The sequence below is a fragment of the Natator depressus genome, chromosome 3 (assembly GCF_965152275.1).
Source record: "Natator depressus isolate rNatDep1 chromosome 3, rNatDep2.hap1, whole genome shotgun sequence".
NCBI lineage: Eukaryota > Metazoa > Chordata > Testudines > Cheloniidae > Natator > Natator depressus.
The window spans coordinates 24,370,987-24,389,878 of record NC_134236.1 but is presented as its reverse complement, the minus strand read 5'-3'; the positions used below and the strand labels follow the sequence as shown (position 1 = coordinate 24,389,878).

Genomic DNA, 18,892 nt, shown 5'->3' with positions numbered 1-18,892 from the left:
TTGCCAGACCCGAAGAAGAGCTCTGTGTAAGCTCAAAAGCTTGTCTCTTTCACCAATTGAAGTTGGTCCAATAAAAGATATTACCTCATCCACATTGGCTCTCTCATAGTTTAATATATGTAAACAGACTTCCTTCTTCCCCAAATTAAATTTTAATGACATTTCTTATGAGAAACAGATGCACAATAGAATAACCAGTCTTACATATAGATGTACAGCAATGGTCACCAACCGGTCGATTGTAATCTCCGGTGGCGCAGCGGGGCTGCTGCTAAGTCAGGCTCCCTGCCTGCCCCAGCCCTACACCGCTCCTGGAAGTGGCCAGCACACCCCCGTGTCCCCAGGGGAGAGCGGGTAGACAGGGGTCTCTGTGCGCTGCTCCTGCCTGCGAGCACTGCCCACGCAGCTCCCATTGGCTGGGAATGGGACTGTGGGGGCAGTGCCTGCAGAGAGGGGCAGCACGCAGACTCGGACTCACATGCTTCCCTGCCTTCCTCAGGGGCTGCAGGGGTGTGTTGGCCCCTTCCGGGAGCAGCGTGGGGCCCGGGCAGGCAGGGAGCCTGCCTTAGTCTTGCTGCGCTGCCCGAGGTAAGTGCTGCCTGGCGGGAGGCCGCACCCCAACCCCGAGCTGCCTCCCAAAGCCAGCATCCCAAATCCCCTCCTGCACCTCAAGTCCCTGCCCCAGCCCTAAGTTCCCTCCCAGAGACAGCACCCCATACCCCCTCCTGCACCCCATACCTCCTCCTTCACCCCAAATCCTTGCCCCATCCCTGACCCCCTCCCAGAGCCGGCACCACGAATGCCTCCTGCACCCCAAACCCCCTCCTGCTCCCACCTTGACCCCCCTCCCAGAGCCAGCACCCCATACCCCCTCCTGCACCCCAACACTCTGCCCCAGCCTGGAGCCCCCTCCTGAACCCAAACTCCCTCCCAGAGCTTGCACCCCTCACCCCCTCCTGTACCCCAACCACCTACCCCAGGCTCAGCCTGGAGCCCCCCCCCCCCACACTGCAAACCCCTTGGCGCCAGCCCAGAGCCCGCACCCCCTCCCAAACCCCTGCCCAGCCTGGGGAAAGTGAGTGAGGATGGGGGAGAGCGAGCAATGGAGAGAGGGGGGATGGAGTGAGCAGGGTGGGGCTTTAGGGAAGGGGTGGGGTTGCCCTTAAATTCAAAAAGTGATCTTGGGCATAAAAAGGTTGGAGGCCACTGATGTACAGACAATTAAAATCTATATATTATTTAGGACAAACATGTTTTTCTATATCTAGATTATAACAAAAAAGTCAGATGTGGATTTAACTCTCCATGTTTTATCATTAATTTCCAATAAAATCCTAGCCATGATGATATCTAAAATAAATATCAATAAGCACTATTTTTTGTAATCTCATAAAAGCAGAATATAAGTAAAATCAGATGTTCCTTTTTATTTTTCTAATATATCTGGAGTTTGGTCATTTATTTTTTGTAAGCAGCACTTACACAATAGAGCTAGTTGGCTTTTGAGACTTCCAGATATAGGCCCTGAGATTCAGCAAGGTATTTAAATACCTGCTTAACTTTAAGTTTGTAAGAAGTCCTTCTAGTCACAGAATTCCAAATGTACAATATGGAATACACTGTAAGTGACTCATTTTCTTATGCGGATTGTTTTACCTCAGGATCCAAGTTTCTGAAAACATACATTCTTGTTTTCTCCATCATAGCAAATAAATCTGGATTATCTTTGGCCCATTTCATATCCCAGACATCTTTGCGCTCCAACTTCAGCTGCTCGCCTACGACTTGCTGTCCTGTACTGTCTGTTACCCGTGTATCCAAGTCAAAGAAAGTCAGAACTCCAGAAAGGTCTATGATAGCAAGACGACTAACAGAAAATGGTGGGGGGGAGGTGAAATGAAACAGCTGATTAGTACTATTCAAATCTGTAAATTTACAATAATTCTGCAGGCAGACAGACTAAACTAGATGCTGGAGGCCTGAGTCTGCTCTCTCAGTAATTTTACACCAGTGTAATTCCACTGATTTCAATGCAGCTACACCTGATTTATACCAGTGTGAGAAAAGAGTAAGGCCACAGGGTGGAAAGAATGAAATAAAGACATACACAGTTCCAAATGGCAGACATTCATCTACACATCTAGGGCCTACTCCTGCAAGGCACCGAATGCATTCAAATCCCATTCAATGTGTATGGGGGCACTCAGTACTTTACAGGAGCTCAGCAAATTGTTAAATCTGACCCTACACAGTTGACTTCGTGATTGCCATACCAGTAAGATGCATCATGTATTACACCCAAAACCAAATGTCATACATCTTACAATAAACATTAACTAGCAAATATAATGAAATATTCCATTGCAGTAAAAAAGGTTCACACATCTCTGCATAACTGGAAATCATCAACATTTCTTAAAGTTTTTGACAAACTTTAAGAAATTATATTTTAACTGTATTTTAAACAATTGCAGAGATTAACTGGATTATCCTTCAAGATATTAGCTTGACAATCCTAAAGAATTTCCTGTATAAGAAAAAAGAGGAGGTCCCATGTGTGGTGAAGTTTCACAAGAGAAGATTAAAACAACCAGTTTTGAAAAGCATAGCTTCCGACTATAACTTCTGCATCTTTAACATAAAAAGAGTAAAATGAGAAAATCACCACATATCATCTGTCAATCATGTGCTAATAATTCCTATTAATCGGAATGGGAAGTATGTATGTGCATCAGTGGGAGAGGAGAGCCAATCAGGATACAAGAACACCAATGTTAATGAACAATAACATTGTTAGTGAAATAAAAACATCTGGCACCTAAATAGGACTTTTCATCCATGTATCTTCAAGTGCTTTACAAAGGGGAGTTAGAATTATTATTCCCATTTTGGAGATGGGGAGAAAGTAGTACAGAGAAATTAAGTAATAGCACAAGGTCACATTGGAAGCCAATGAGAAGCAAGTAATAGAAGCCAGGTTTCAAATCCCAATCCAGTGTCCTACCCATTGGACTATACTGCCTCCTAGATTAAATAATATATTTTAAACCCATGAAATAAGTCCCAAATAAACCATCCCAATCAATTAGAATATTATTTTAAAATCAAGTGGCTATGTTAGAACCAGATCTATGACTTACCTGGAGTTGCAATTCAAAGACATTTGATAGGCCCGACAGTTCAGGACATACTTCTGAACTAATCCAACGTTAGGAAGACTGTATCTCTGAATGGTGCCAGATTCACGCCCCTAGAAAAAAGGAGATTTTGCATATTGAGGCAGCCTATATAATTTGCCTAATATTAAACTGTTTAACAAACTTTGCCTAATATTAAACTATTTAACTTTCTTTATAAGCTGTCCTAAGACTAAGATTTGTTGGATGAAGAACAAACCAGAAGGAACACAGAGAGGGAACAGCAACACAACATTAAACAAAAAGACAGTTACCAATTTTCATAACTGGTATTCTTTAAAATGCGTTGCTCAGGTCCATTCTATTCTAGGTGTGTGTGTTCACCACATGCACCAGTGCCAGAAGTTTTCCCCTCAGTGGTATCTGTAGGGAACTGGCTCTGGCGTCCTCTGGAGTGGCGCACATATGCCATGGTATAAGGGGCACTGCCGGCTCCCCTCACCCTCAGTTCGTTCTTGCTGGGAACTCTGACAGTGGGGACGGAGGGCAGGTCATGGAATGGACATGAGCAACACATCTTGAAGAACACCAGTCACGGAAAAGGTAACTGTCTTTTCTTCTTCGAGTGCTTGCTCATGTCCATTCCATTCTAGGTGACTCCCAAGCAGTACCTTGAGAAGCAGGTAGTTCATGGACAGGTAGACTGTAACCCAGCGTCATCTCTGGCCTGCTGGATGATGGCATAATGTGCGGTAAACGTGTACACTGAAGACCACGTTGCAGCCCTGCAGATGTCCTGGATAGAGACATGGTCTAGGAAGGCTGCCAAGGACGCTTGGGCTCTGGTTGAGAGGGTTTTCACAATCGATGGCAGCTGGGCCTGAGTCAGCTCATAGTAGGTACAGATGTAAGAGGTAATCCAGTTTGAGATCCTCTGAGAGCACACAGGAAGGCCTTTCATTCTTTCTGCTGTTGCTATAAAAAGCTGAGTCGATCTGCCGAACGGTTTGGTGTGCTCCAGATAGAAAGCCAGCGCATATCAAACATCCAACACGTGTAGCTGCCTCTCCTCACTAGAGAAGTGTGGCTTGGGATAGAACACTGGGAGGAAAATGTCCTGGTTGACATGGAAGAAGGACACCACCTTGGGCAGAAAGGCCGGATGGGGCAATATTGGTACCTTCTTTTTGTAAAGGACAATATATGGTGGCTCCGACGTGAAGGCCCTCAGTTCGGAGACTCTCCTCGCTGAGGTAATGGCCACCAGAAAAGCCACCTTCCACGAGAGATGAGAAAGGAAGCAGAAGGCCAAATGCTCAAAGGGAGGGCCAGTGAGCCTCGAGAGGACCAGGTTGAGATCCCATTGAGGAATTGGGTCTCCGATTGGTGGGACGAGCCTTTCCAGGCCCTTCAGAAACCTGATCGTCATGTCATGTGAAAACATCGACCGACCTTGAACATGCAGGTGGAACGCCGATATGGCCTCCAAGTGGACCTTGATGGAGAAGAAAGTGAGGCCCTGATTCTTCAACTGGAGCAGGTAATGGGATGGATTGGAGAAACAACTGGGTTGGACAGATACCCCACTCCGCCGCCCAGCAGAAGAACTGCTTCCATTTAGCCAGTTACGTAGCTCTAGTGAGGGCTTCCTACTTTCCAAGAGAATTTGCTGCACCTGACTGGAGCAGGCCCGCTCCTCTGGGTTTAGCCATGCAGCAGACAAGCTGTAAGGTGAAGCGGGGCGAGGTTCGGGTGCAGGAGCTGACCGTGATCCTGGAACAGGAGATCCAGGCAGTGGCCACGGTAAGATCCATGAGCGTGCCGTACCAGTGTTGGTGAGGCCACGCCAGGGCGACCATGATGACACGAGCCTTGTCCCTCTTGATCTTTGACAGAACTCAACCATCCCAGAGTCGGTTACCCCAGGATCGGTGGGAAAGCATACAGCAGATCCCTTGCCCATGACAGGAGAAACACGTCTGAAAGGGTGCTCTCACCTAGACCCTGCAGTGAGCAGAAATGAAGACATTTCTTGTTCTGTTTGGTGGCAAACAGGTCCACTCGGGGAGCTCACCACCTGTGGAAAATCATCCGGGTAACCTTGGGATGGAGCTCCCACTTGTGATGAGATCAAAAGGACCTGCTGAGGTGGTCCACCAGTGTGTTAACACTAGGGAGATACGCTGTCTTCATGTGGATTCTGTGCTGGATACGGAAATCCCACAGACGGATGACTTCCTGACAAAGAGCCAATGATCACGCTCCCCCCTGTCTGTTCACATAGAACATGGAGGCCATGTTGTTTGTCAGGACTCGCACCACTTGACCCGACAACTGGGGAAGGAAGTCCCTGCAAGCTAGGCGGATGGCCTCGAGCTCTTTGAAGTTTATGTGCACCGCACGCTCCTGCAGGGACCAAGTTCCCTGGGTCCACATTGTCTTGACATGTACCCACCATCCGAGGTCTGAGGCATCCGATATCAGCGAGACCTCGGGCCGAGGATTCGCAAATAGCACTCTGACCATCACCCCCTTTCGGTTGGACCACCACTTTAGGGAGATGAGTACACTGCATGGGATCATGACAACCTTGTGCAGGTGATCTCTGGATGTGGAGTAGACCGTTGCCAGCCACACCTGGAGGGGACACATTTTGAGCCTTGGGTGGCGGACCACATATGTGTATGCTGCCTTGTGACCTAGAAGCCTGAGACAGACTCTGGCTGTTGTGATTGGGTGCACGAAGAGGTTGGCAGTTAGCTATGACATTGAGTCAAACCTGTCCTGTGGTAGAAACGCCCTGGAGTCAGTAGTCTAGCACCACACTGATTAATTCTATCCTATGGACTGGGACTAACGTTGACTTTTGCTCATTTATCAACAGTCCCAGAACTCAGCACGAGTCCTGCAGCACTTTGACATGGTGTTGGACTTGAGATCTGGAGCGGCCCTTGACAAGCAAGTCATCAAGGTACAGGTAGATCTGGATACCCCAACATCTGAGGTAAGCGGCCACCACCGACATGAATTTGGTGAACACCCTTGCACTGTTGCAAGGCCAAAGGGAAGCACCGTAAACTGGTAGCTAGCAGTCCCCACCAGGAAACAAAGAAAACGTGTGCACTTGGAATATTGATATATGAAAACAGACGTCCTTCAAATTGAGGGCGGCATACCAGTCTCCCGGATCCAGGGAAAGGATGATGGAGGCCAGGGAGACCATGTGCAACTTCAATTTGTTGAGATATCTTTTGAGGTCCCGCAGGTCCAGAATGGGGTGGAGACCACCTTTGACCTTTGGCATGAGAAAATACCAGGAATAGAACCCTTTTTCCCTTCGATGCGCAGGGACTTCCTCCACAACCCCGACTTGTAAAAGGGCCTGTACCTCCTGTCTGAGCAGCTGCTCGTGAGAAGGGTCCCTAAAGAGGGATGGGGAAGAGGGGTAGGATGGGGAAGAGGGGTGGGAGGGAGGGTAGAAATAAACTGCAGGGTGTACCCTATTGCACAGTGCTGAGGACCCACCGGTCCATAGTTATTGCGGCCCAAGCGGGGAGGAAAAAAGAACCACTTAAGCAACCATTTATACACTATGCAGAAGAAAACCACTGGGTGACACAATGCTTGCCAAGGCAAGGAGCAGTGATTATTATGAGACAGACCTCTTGGAAAGCAATATAATACTTCATTTTCCTTTGCCAATGCTCATGTACTACTTTTGTAAATAGATGATAAAAGATCTAGAGCATCATATGAATAGGTCCTTATGACAAAGGCTGATTGTCAAAAGTGAAAACTATCCTAGCAAGAATGAGCCCATACTCAGAGGTCTTGGATCCAATACAGAGGACACTAAAAAGGTCAAATCGAGACAGATTAATCCACCATGAGACTTTTTCCAGTGTCCAGTGAAACTTCAGTTTTGAAAAGTTTAAAAACAAAAATATAGGACCACATTTTCAGCCAGACTCAACCCAGCCTTCAGTCTTGCACATGCAGTGAAGTATTTGCACATACAAATGAAAAATTACAAGTACAACATGAGATGCTACTTTCTGAAAATGTGTCCATTTATTTTAAAAAAATTTCTAGGTGAAAACTGTCCAAAAACAAAATTTTCAAAAGATGACGTGAGCCTCTGCATTCCAGCATAGTTTATATAGAATATTGTTTTATTTATGTTATACCTTGTGAGGCTGAACAAAATGGTAAATTTGAGCTCAGAGCCTTTTAAAAAAAAAAAAGCCAAAACATCACCATTTTGCCAGTCTGGCAATGTATAAATACATCATAATATTTCATACACAATTCTATTGGAGCGCATAGGCTGATTTGCCTTTGGCAATGAATCAGCATGTTTTTTCAACTCTGTGCATACATGCTTGAAACATAGCTGGTGGGCAAAGTGAGAAGATATCTGTTCTTTACACGGTATAAAACACATGCATGTGAGAAAGTGTGTGTTCAATGTCCCTTCAATTTTACTTACATTGTGTCAATGATGTCAAATTCACTCTACGGTGAGGCCAAAAGACACTTTTCATTTCTGGTTCACAAGCCAGGTTTACAAAGTTGGAGCTAAACTTGCTGTCTTTCCTCATATGCGTAGCCTCAATATAAATCAATGGCACTAGAGTATTCATTGGGTAATGAATTCATAGAGTAATGCAAGGAGGATTTGATCATGGGATAGTAACTCAGTTCAGAAAAAGTTTCAGATGTTTGAATACTTACTCAAATCCTTGTGAAGGTTTCTTCCAACTTTACTTGTGACTGCCCAAGGTCAGCTTATTTAAACTATGCCACTTACCACAATTAGTGTCTTATCAGATGTAGTTATTGCACAGATTGGATCCCTTGTTCCCTGAAAGCATATAAATGCCACCAGAACACCAGTTTTAATCACCTCAGTAAGAATTCATTGTCAAAGAACAGTAGCAGAGCAACAATACAATTAACTGCAAACTAGAAGACCAAAAGCTGGGAATGAATTTGTGTTTTTGCCACTGAGGAAAGGCAAAATGCATCAGAGATACTCCCTAAAAAGGGCTTGGTACAGATCAATAATTTAAACTTATTTGAAACTACCAGGAAGATTTTCAGTTTACCTGGAATTAATTTACTGACTTTATGAAAGACTGTTCTTACTCCAAACATCCCTTAAATAGTATAATAAAAAAAATTATGAGGGAGGTTCTCCCATGTGTAGTCCTATTTGAAGGATTCATACAAAAATCTTGGTAGGAGGCAATACGGCTGGAAGTAGTATTATCTCCCTGTGATACTGACTATTTCCTGCAACATCCTGAATGAACTTTATTGAATTAAGTTTAACATCTTTGAAGTTCACTGTATTGAAAATGCAAACATTTATGTGGTATTGTGAGACTGTATGGAACTTCTTTACAGGAAGACAAGATTAATGCAATCTCTGGAAGGAAACTCTTGACCAAAGATCCTTGAATTGTATAAAGGGTGAACTAAACATTTTATGAGCGTGCTTGTTCTAAGCTGAAGCTGTGATGAACTTTTGACCACTAAGGAATCACACTGGGCGGGGGATGGAAGGACTGCATCCTGACAGAACCGTGTTAGGGTTGAGGTTAATTCTGATAAGCTTATTAGTATGCATGTTGGTTCTTTATTGTTTTTAATATGTTTTCGCTGTAATGTTTTTTACCTTAAGTGTAAAGTAGGCTTGCAGAGGAAGTGCTGTGTGATAGCTTATATCTGTAGTAATTACACTTGTTAACCACCTCTGAAGAGAAAGCAAGCAGGCATCCCTGGGCAACCCGCCTGTGCTGGGAAACACAGTGAAAGCAGGGAACTGTGCAGCCTGGAAATATCCCAGTCAGAAGGGAAAAAGGGAAGAAGGAGGATCCTGGGAACTACAGGCCAGTCAGCCTCACCTCAGTCCCCGGAAAAATCATGGAGCAGGTCCTCAAGGAATCAATCCTGAAGCACTTACACGAGAGGAAAGTGATCAGGAACAGTCAGCATGGATTCACCAAGGGTAGGTCATGCCTGACTAATCTAATAGCCTTCTATGATGAGATTACTGATTCTGTGGATGAAGGGAAAGCAATGGATGTATTGTTTCTTGACTTTAGCAAAGCTTTTGACACGGTCTCCCACAGTATTCTTGTCAGCAAGTTAAAGTAGTATGGGCTGGATGAATGCACTATAAGGTGGGTAGAAAGTTGGCTAGATTGTCGGGCTCAACGGGTAGTGATCAATGGCTCCATGTCTAGTTGGCAGCCGGTGTCAAGTGGAGTGCCCCAGGGGTCAGTCCTGGGGCCGGTTTTGTTCAATATCTTCATAAATGATCTGGAGGATGGTGTGGATTGCACTCTCAGCAAATTTGCGGATGATACTAAACTGGGAGGAGTGGTAGATACGCTGGAGGGCAGGGATAGGATACAGAGGGACCTAGACAAATTGGAGGATTGGGCCAAAAGAAACCTGATGAGGTTCAATAAGGATAAGTGCAGGGTCCTGCACTTAGGACGGAAGAACCCAATGCACAGCTACAGACTAGGGACCGAATGGCTAGGCAGCAGTTCTGCGGAAAAGGACCTAGGGGTTACAGTGGACGAGAAGCTGGATATGAGTCAACAGTGTGCCCTTGTTGCCAAGAAGGCCAATGGCATTTTGGGATGTATAAGTAGGGGCATAGCGAGCAGATCGAGGGACGTGATCGTTCCCCTCTATTCGACATTGGTGAGGCCTCATCTGGAGTACTGTGTCCAGTTTTGGGCCCCACACTACAAGAAGGATGTGGATAAATTGGAGAGAGTCCAGCGAAGGGCAACAAAAATGATTAGGGGTCTGGAACACATGACTTATGAGGAGAGGCTGAGGGAACTGGGATTGTTTAGTCTGCAGAAGAGAAGAATGAGGGGGGATTTGATAGCTGCTTTCAACTACCTGAGAGGTGGTTCCAGAGAGGATGGTTCTAGACTATTCTCAGTGGTAAAAGAGGACAGGACAAGGAGTAATGGTCTCAAGTTGCAGTGGGGGAGGTTTAGGTTGGATATTAGGAAAAACTTTTTCACTAGGAGGGTGGTGAAACACTGGAATGCGTTACCTAGGGAGGTGGTAGAATCTCCTTCCTTGGAAGTTTTTAAGGTCAGGCTTGACAAAGCCTTGGCTGGGATGATTTGATTGGGGATTGGTCCTGCTTTGAGCAGGGGGTTGGACTAGATGACCTCCTGAGGTCCCTTCCAACCCTGATATTCTATGATTCTAAGGGAGAGAGATGTGTGTTTCCACCCAGAAAGGCAATGGCTGGGGAGATGGAAGCCGAGAGTGGGTGCCCTTGCTTGGCCACTGAGGGGACATACAGGTGCAGTTGCACTGAACTATGACACTCTCCCTGGGTTCCCTCCACTGCTACTGAGCAATTGAAGGAAGACCAAGCCAATGGCAGTGAGACTCCCTTCCCCTATGTTTTGGTATGTCTAAACTGGACACACTTCTTACGTTCATCAACGCTGCATAGGTTATAGCCTATGTTTAAATATATGTGGGGTAAGAGGGGAGGCAGGGGATAAGCAGGGCAGCATCCATTTCCACAGAGGAGATCTGAGATTCATAGAGGTGGAAAAGGGCATGTCCTCTAAACTCCATGGCCCCAAGTCCCTCCCACCAAAATCATAATTCCCGGAAGTTCTACAAGGTTTGTTTCTCTGAAATTTTCTTTACACCTTCCCCTTCTCGAGTTTTTCCCCGTAGGAGACAGTGACTTGGTCCTTTTATCCTTTGTTTTGGTCACAGAATGCCTAGTTATGAAACTAGTATAAGCTGTTGCTCTAGCTTAACAGTTAGACTGCTCTATTTTCATGCTACACTGAGGTACAGAAAACACACTTAGTTTTAATAACAAAATGTAATGCATTACTTCAGTAGTTAGTATTTGGTTATTTCACATTACACTGTTTTGTAATATTATTTATGGGGCCCTGAAGGTGCCTTTATTTGTATTTCAGAGTGTCTCATTTACTGTTCATTCAGGATAGTAGTATTGAGCTTCACTACTTATTCCTCTGCCCTGGAAGTAGAGCTTTCCATTCAATGTGCTATGGCAGAAAGGCTCTCAGTGTACCATATTCATTTAATAAATAAAACTATTTTCAGATTCTCAGATTCTGATTCTCCAGTCTACTTTAAATTCTCATTAGTGGCTGAACTGTACGTGATATCTCTATGAAGAGAACACTCTCACTGTTTTACAAAATCCAGTGATTTTGCCCTATGAGAAAATAGCAGCATTTCTGTGTTTTATTTGCAAGTCAATAAATAATATTTCTCTTTTATTTAAAACACAGCTACTTTCAATTTAAAATGTTTTAAAATGTGTATTGCTTTGCTTTAGTAAGAGACAAATCTCAGCTATTTTATTTGTTCATGTCAATTCAAAATTTCATCTGTATTCTATATTTGGTCTACTAAGTAACTTCGCCTGTCTTCCTTTATAACTTCTTTTCCCTGCAGTCTAAGAAGCCACAGGTGAACTGCTCTGGCAGTTGGGGATCAACAGTAGGAAAGTGCAGCTTGCCTACTGTAAATCTACAAGAAAGCAGCTCAGAGGGGATTACCAAGCAGCCACAGGGTTCAGCTGATCTGGGAAGAAACTATCAAGCATCACTCAAACAGTGATGCTTATTATGACCCTGAACTATGGGAAATGTAGTAGTAATAGTACTAATAATAGTTCCCAAATTTACTGAAGATATAAGATGACACAGTCCCTGATTTGAACAGCCTACAACTGTAGTTTTAGACATGATGAAACAAGTAAGGGTAATAAAAGGTGAAGGAGGGAGAACAGGGATGAGGAAGAACACAAGCACTGTACAAAGATCTCAAGGTTATTCAGCGTAAGCATGTGTACATCTGGATAGCGCAGTTAAAAGAGCAGCTGGCAAATTTTTGAATTATTGAGATCTCATGGGCATCGTGTTTGTTTTCTTTCTTTCTAACTCTCTAGGGCAGGGACCATGCCTTTTCTATGTTCTGTAAAATTCATGGTACCGTATTAACATATGATGATAATAAGCAGTAGAAAGAGAGGAACAACACATGTGCAGGAGACAGGAATACAAGGAAGTTCAAACAAAATGGCTACACACGTTTTAAAATGTATTAATCTGAACAGAGTAATGCTCACAATTATTAAGTAAGCAATGACAGTATAATATACTGGTTAAAAGGGTCACTTACTTGAATGGCCTTGCTGTAATCAAGCACTCCATCTGCAGCTCCAGAAGGGATATCATCAATGTGATAAATCCTATACAAAAGAGTAGGGTTTCAAAGGAGAAGAGATCAGTTTGGGTGAAAAACAAGTATCTGCAATCTTGAAAAAAAGTGCATCAATTTGGGGAAAGATTAAAAGTAAGCCAGTTTTTAAGCTCTGGCAGTGTCCCTTTAAAAAAGACAAGGTGGGTGAGGTAATATCTTTTAGTCCCTTTAAGTCAATTCAAAGCAGAGTTATTATTATTGTTCTACATACAGTACCAAAGATTAACATGGAAATGTGGGAATAGAGGATGCTGTAGAGACAATGATAGTATCTATGTGGAAGGAGGATGGAGTGCAGTGAAGAAGAAAAAAAAATCACACCAAGGTTGGGAGGAAGAATAGTGAAGCTATTGCCAATGATGGAGACAGAAGCAGGAAGAAAACATTTTGGAAGAAAGATGAGGAGTGTAGCTTTTGACATGTTGAGTTTGAGATGACGGCAGGCCAGACAGGAGTAAAGGTGAAAGATACAGTCTGAGATGTGAGTTTGTTTACAGTGAGACAGGTTAGGGAAGAGGCAACACTTAACAGTTGATAGTGTGTATGTGTGTGTGTGTGTGGGGGGGGGGGCACAATTTAAAGGTTCGGAGGGTGACATGTAACCGCCTCATGCGTCACCTCTGGATCTAGAACAGAGATTTTCAAAGTGTGGGGCGTGCACACCTGGAGGGGACACAGAGGAACATTCGGGGGGTGGGGCAAACAGCAATGCCAAGCAGCTTGGGCCAGGGGCACCAGGCTGTTGTTAATGAAAGGTAGGGCAAGCCCCGCTACAGTGAGAGGGGAGCAGTTTCCCACTGGGCAGAACCCCTGCTATAGGAGTGGGAGAGCAACCTCTGCCTTGGAAACACGCCCGAGGCGTGGTGGTCTGCAAAGCAGGCAGCAGGAAACGCTGGGACTCCAGCAGCAGGGAAGGAGAAGCAGCCCCATGTAGCAGGGCTGGGGGACGGGAGAAAGACTCAGCCCACATCCAGTCACCCCACTGCTTCCTCCCTCCCCATGCTGCACAGATCCATGGTGAGTGCCGCTGCCAGGGGGAGCCGCTGCTTCCTCGCTGCTGGGCATCCCGAGGTCTTGCCCACTCTCACTGCTCTGTGGAGCAGAGTCTGCAGTGGCCCCTCTGGATGGGTCCCCTCAGAACATTTAGCTGTTGGCAGAAAATTGGGGGGGGGGGGTCACATGACCCTGCCCCATGCATTGCCTCTGGGTCAGGGGTAGAGAGGTAGCTGTGGATGTCATCAACAGGGAAACAGTCATGGGAGTGGATAAGCTTGCCTAGGCATAGTGTGTATAAAGAAGAAAAGAAGCCAAAGACAGCACTCAGAGTGGGAGAGGACAAAGGAGCCACCAAAGAAGACATTGAACAGGAGGTCACAGAGGCAGGAGGAGACTGTGAAAATGCCCTAACCAAAAGTAGTTCTGGATAATGACTATGCATTTGTTTAAAAACTATTCTTATTCATTTACTTAGATAGGTTTATGAGTCAGCAAACCGAAGTCATAAAAATGATGAGAGGAGAGGAGTTGATATTTCCAGGAAGGCTCTCTTAACAATCATGTTGTGCTAAAGCAAAAAAAAAAAAAAATACAAAAACTGAGACAAACCTCTCTCTGCCTTCTTTTCTAGTCCGTGCTACCTGATTAATTTCCATTGCTGTGAGCTTCTTGGCAACACGGTATTGCCAGATATAAAATGCTTCTTTTGAAGCTGCTATCACATGGGTTTTGGTCATTGTAACAAATAATGGTCCTGTAATACAACCCAAACAGTAATACAATTAGAATGGCAAATTAAAACATGGACCAAATTCATCAAATGGAAACAAGTGAAATTTTGCTCAAGTGGACAGAATTGCATCTCTAGTCCTATGGAAAAAATAGCTAAAGAATATATTTCATTCCTTACTGAGTTACTTCACTGTAGCTGTATATACACAGGCAAAAGAAGTGTGTTTTTCAATCATGTGAGCTCAATCAAGTTAGCTTAAATCAACTGAATCTCCCCTACCACTTCTTAATACCTGTGCACACACAGTTTAACACACAAAATCTTGCACTTAGGGACACTCAGGAAAGCTAATCCAAATGAATTTTTGAAGTGGATTAGGTAAACCTCATTAAACCTCTGTGAGGACACACTTATTGTGTGTCTTTAATTCAGTTTAGTTTAGTTTAATTCACTTTGGAAATGTATTAAATTGTATTACAGTCACTTTAATTCTGAAGAAGAGTGTCCACGGAGGAGTTTAATGTGGTTCGACTAACTGAATGGATGAACTATCAAGCTACAGATCAGTAAGGAGATTCTAGGGACATCAAGCAAAGCTCTAATGATGTGTATGCAATAAAATCAATATTCTCGTCTTGATTTAGGATTAACTATTTGTATTATATATTCAACCCTACCTATTTTTATATATATAAGTCAAGAAAACATTTGAAGTGGCAAATAGCATTGCCCAAAGAAGATAAAGCACTATGCAGGATTCCTTGACTGCAACTAGGTGAAAACAATTAGAATTTTGAGCAAAACACATAAACTTGAAAGTGCTGTATGTATGACAGTCTTGTCTTAATTAATTATGAAAGGGCCAAATCCTGAAATCCTCCTTCATTAATGTGGACTTTATGATTTGACCTGAGGAAAACATACATCTTGCCTTACTTTAAAATTTACAACCAACAGGACTTTAAATGGAAATTAAAAGGAACAGCCACAAGGGTGAAATGCTGCAAACTGCATGGAGACTATTTAAAAATACCATAACAGAGGCTAAAACTAAATGTATGCCCCAAATTAAAAACAAACAGACAGTAAGAAGACCAAAAAAGCCACCCTGGATAAGCAGCAGAGTAAAAGAGGTGGTTAGAGGCAAGAAGGCATCCTTTAAAAATTGGAAGTCAAGTCCTAGTGAGGAAAATAGAAAGGAGCATAAACACTGACAAATCAAGTGTAAAAATATAATAAGGCAGGCCAAGAAAGAATTTGAACAGCATCTAGCTAAATACACAACAATTAACAGCAAAATTGTTTTTAAGTAAATCATAAACAGGAAGCCAGCCAGCCAGTCAGAGGGGCCACAGGACAATTGAGTGCCAAAAGGAAAACTCATGGAAGATAAGATCACTGCGAAGAAGACAAATGAATTCTTTGTATCGGTCTTCACTGCAGAGGATATAGGAGAGATCCCCACAGCCAAGCCAAATGAGAAATCAAATTCAAGAAATTCCACATCTCAGGCTAGAAACGAAAGGTTCATTCACACAGGTAACATAGTGAGAACTCAAAATCTGATTCTTTGGCATTACATTATTCCAAATTCTTCTACTGCATAACACTCGTGCATAACTCTGGAGGGAGCTACAAGCCTTTCACAAGCAGAAACAATATTAAAGCAGACAGATGGGTAAAGAATGGCTGAATGAGTTTTCACCTTTCTGAGTCTGAGGGGGATTAGACAAGGTAGCTCCTGGCTGTACAGTATTGTAGAAGTGTAAATGTAGGCTGAGGAAGCCAGCTGCTAATACTTACGGGTATCTGAACAATATTTTTAAAATATACTGTTTAAATATATTTTATGTAACTGTTTATATTTTATGTATTCATTTACATGTCTATTTCTCTACCTACATCTGAAGATCCAGCTTCACCAGATTCCCTCATACTATTCACTGAGCTCTAATCACAGGGGATTGAGTTAATTCTATTCTTCTAATTAGTGCACAGCTATAAATCTCACAACGATCTGAATGCTTTCATCCTTTACAAATAAAATAGTGACCAAATTTTTCTGACTTCTGAGGAAGTAAAAGTATCTTTCATTGCAAATCAGAAGTTTTAAATTTAGAACAACACACTAAATAGTGTCATACACATCATCCCACAAATTCAGATAACTGCATTTGTTGCCCCATTAATTTCAGGACCTGGCTCAAAATTGCCCTCCATGAACTTCCTCCAGTCTCTCTCTCTTCTCTCCCTCAGCATCTTAATCACTGCACCTTCACCTGCTCATCTCATCACTATTCACATGAGGACCTTCTCTTCCAAACATTGTGCAATCTTAAAGCAGCCTTCTGTTATTCCTCCACCTCATCAACTCTTCCTCTCATTTCAAAACACAAGTAAAAACACAGTCTTCTCTTACCTACCCTTCTTCAACAACAAATAATTTCTTCTTCTGCCACTAACTCCCTAATTGTATTACTTAGCTCTGTGAAAAAATCTGGGATACAGTTTATGTGAAACATGCTATATAAAAAACAAACAAACGAAAAGGCAGTTGTTCAGTGCAGTATTGAATATCACTGAGATTGAAATGGGCAGGGATTGAACTGGGCCAGGATATTGCCACGTGGCACACGGGCACGTCTCCTATGCCATCGTGTTCTTCGGAGTCAAACCCTTGAAAATGTGAACTGTTGCAGCAATGCTTGCCCGAGTTTGCACAAAGCCTGAAATAATATCTTTGAGATACTGGAGCTACGCCACTCATCTCAATGGGTGTTAACACTGATGCCAGTGATGATGAGGGGTCTACTTAAATAGAGAAATCACACAATTTTTGAAGGTTGGTCACGGTATAAATAGCAAGTTTCGCAGATCTGTTACACAGGGAATGCAAAGAAGCCTTTTCCAAATTACTTGAACTTTCTTTTATAATTCAGGCCTGACTGGACCCATGGCAGTATACTCAGTTCAGTGGAGTTCCTTCTTTTTTTAATGACTGAGAATTTAAGAATGGGATTTTGTTTTTCCTTTCTTATGTGCAATTGTAAAGAGGTCTGTAAAAGACAGACTGAAGACAGAAACACTGAAACCCAATCTTCAGCTTTTGTCTATCTGGATTTTAAACTGTGACTTAAATTGAAACAGAGAGTCCATACAAAACAACTTCTATATTAAACAGAAGGTTACAGTTGCATGGATAGGCACTCAAAAGTCAGAAAATGCAAACTGAAAGGTTGCAGGAAGAGATGAAGATATACATGCAAATTTAACTTTGGCTCCTTGCGACTCAAGTGCTTAACTGCATAACCTCCATGTCCATCAGTGTAGGTATGTGGTATGGAATTTCTTAGCCCTTTTAAAAAAAAAGACAGAAAAGATGAAAAACACAAAAGGGGGATTCACTCTCGTGGATTCTGAAGCACTGCTGCTTGCAATAACTGTGAATAGTGCATCAAAATTACATAATCAGGAACTAATTGGCTGGACGGATGTTGGAGTTGGCGGATGTGATTGCAGAGCCATTGGCCATTATCTTTGAAAACTCATGGCAAACGGGGGAAGTCCCGGACGACTGGAAAAAGGCTAATGTAGTGCCCATCTTTAAAAAAGGGAAGAAAGAGGATCCTGGGAACTACAGGCCAGTCAGCCTCACCTCAGTCCCTGGAAAAATCATGGAGCAGGTCCTCTAGGAATCCATTCTGAAGCACTTAGAGGAGAGGAAAGTGATCAGGAACAGTCAGCATGGATTCACCAAGGGCAAGTCATGCCTGACTAATCTAATTGCCTTCTATGATGAGATAACTGGCTCTGTGGATGAGGGAAAGCAGTGGACATGTTGTTCCTTGACTTTAGCAAAGCTTTTGACACGGTCTCCCACAGTATTCTTGCCAGCAAGTTAAAGAAGTATGGGCTGGATGAATGGACGATAAGGTGGATAGAAAGTTGGCTAGACTGTCGGGCTCAACGAGTAGTGATCAATGGCTCCATGTCTAATTGGCAGCCGGTATCAAGTGGAGTGCCCCAAGGGTCGGTCCTGGGGCCGGTTTTGTTCAATATCTTCATAAATGATCTGGAGGATGGTGTGGATTGCACCTTCAGCAAGTTTGCAGATGACACTAAACTGGGAGGAGAGGTAGATACGCTGGAGGGCAGGGATAGGATACAGAGGGACCTAGACAAATTAGAGGATTGGACCAAAAGAAATCTGATGAGGTTCAACAAGGACAAGTGCAGAGTTCTGCACTTAGGACGGAAGAATCCCATGCACCGCTACAGACTAGGGACCGAATGGTTAGGCAGCAGTTCTGCAGAAAAGGACCTAGGGGTTACAGTGGACGAGAAGCTGGATATGAGTCAACAGTGTGCCCTTGTTGCCAAGAAGGCCAATGGCTTTCTGGGCTGTATAAGTAGGGGCATTGCCAGCAGATCAAGGGACGTGATCGGTCCCCTCTATTCGACATTGGTGAGGCCTCATCTGGAGTACTGTGTCCAGTTTTGGGCCCCACACTACAAGAAGGATGTGGAAAAATTGGAAAGAGTCCAGCGGAGGGCAACAAAAATGATTAGGGGACTGGAACACATGACTTATGAGGAGAGGCTGAGGGAACTGGGATTGTTTAGTCTGCGGAAGGGAAGAATGAGGGGGGATTTGATAGCTGCTTTCAACTACCTGAAAGGGGGTTCCAAAGAGGATGGATCTAGACTGTTCTCAGTGGCAGCA

At 43.7% G+C, this 18,892-nt stretch overlaps 1 protein-coding gene across 4 annotated transcripts in view; it reads right to left on the bottom strand.

Annotated features, from left to right (window-relative positions):
- Positions 1 to 18,892, bottom strand: part of WDR35 (WD repeat domain 35) — an 82,709-nt gene that overhangs the window by 23,124 nt on the left and 40,693 nt on the right. For all 4 annotated transcript variants that reach the window (XM_074947546.1, XM_074947544.1, XM_074947545.1 and 1 more), the window contains 5 exons: positions 14,046 to 14,190; positions 12,360 to 12,429; positions 7,948 to 8,001; positions 3,141 to 3,250; positions 1,657 to 1,867 (listed from right to left, as the gene is read on the bottom strand). In XM_074947546.1, the coding sequence (XP_074803647.1) occupies positions 1,657 to 1,867; positions 3,141 to 3,250; positions 7,948 to 8,001; positions 12,360 to 12,429; positions 14,046 to 14,190 (590 nt within the window). The remainder of the gene's footprint in view (positions 1 to 1,656; positions 1,868 to 3,140; positions 3,251 to 7,947; positions 8,002 to 12,359; positions 12,430 to 14,045; positions 14,191 to 18,892) is intronic.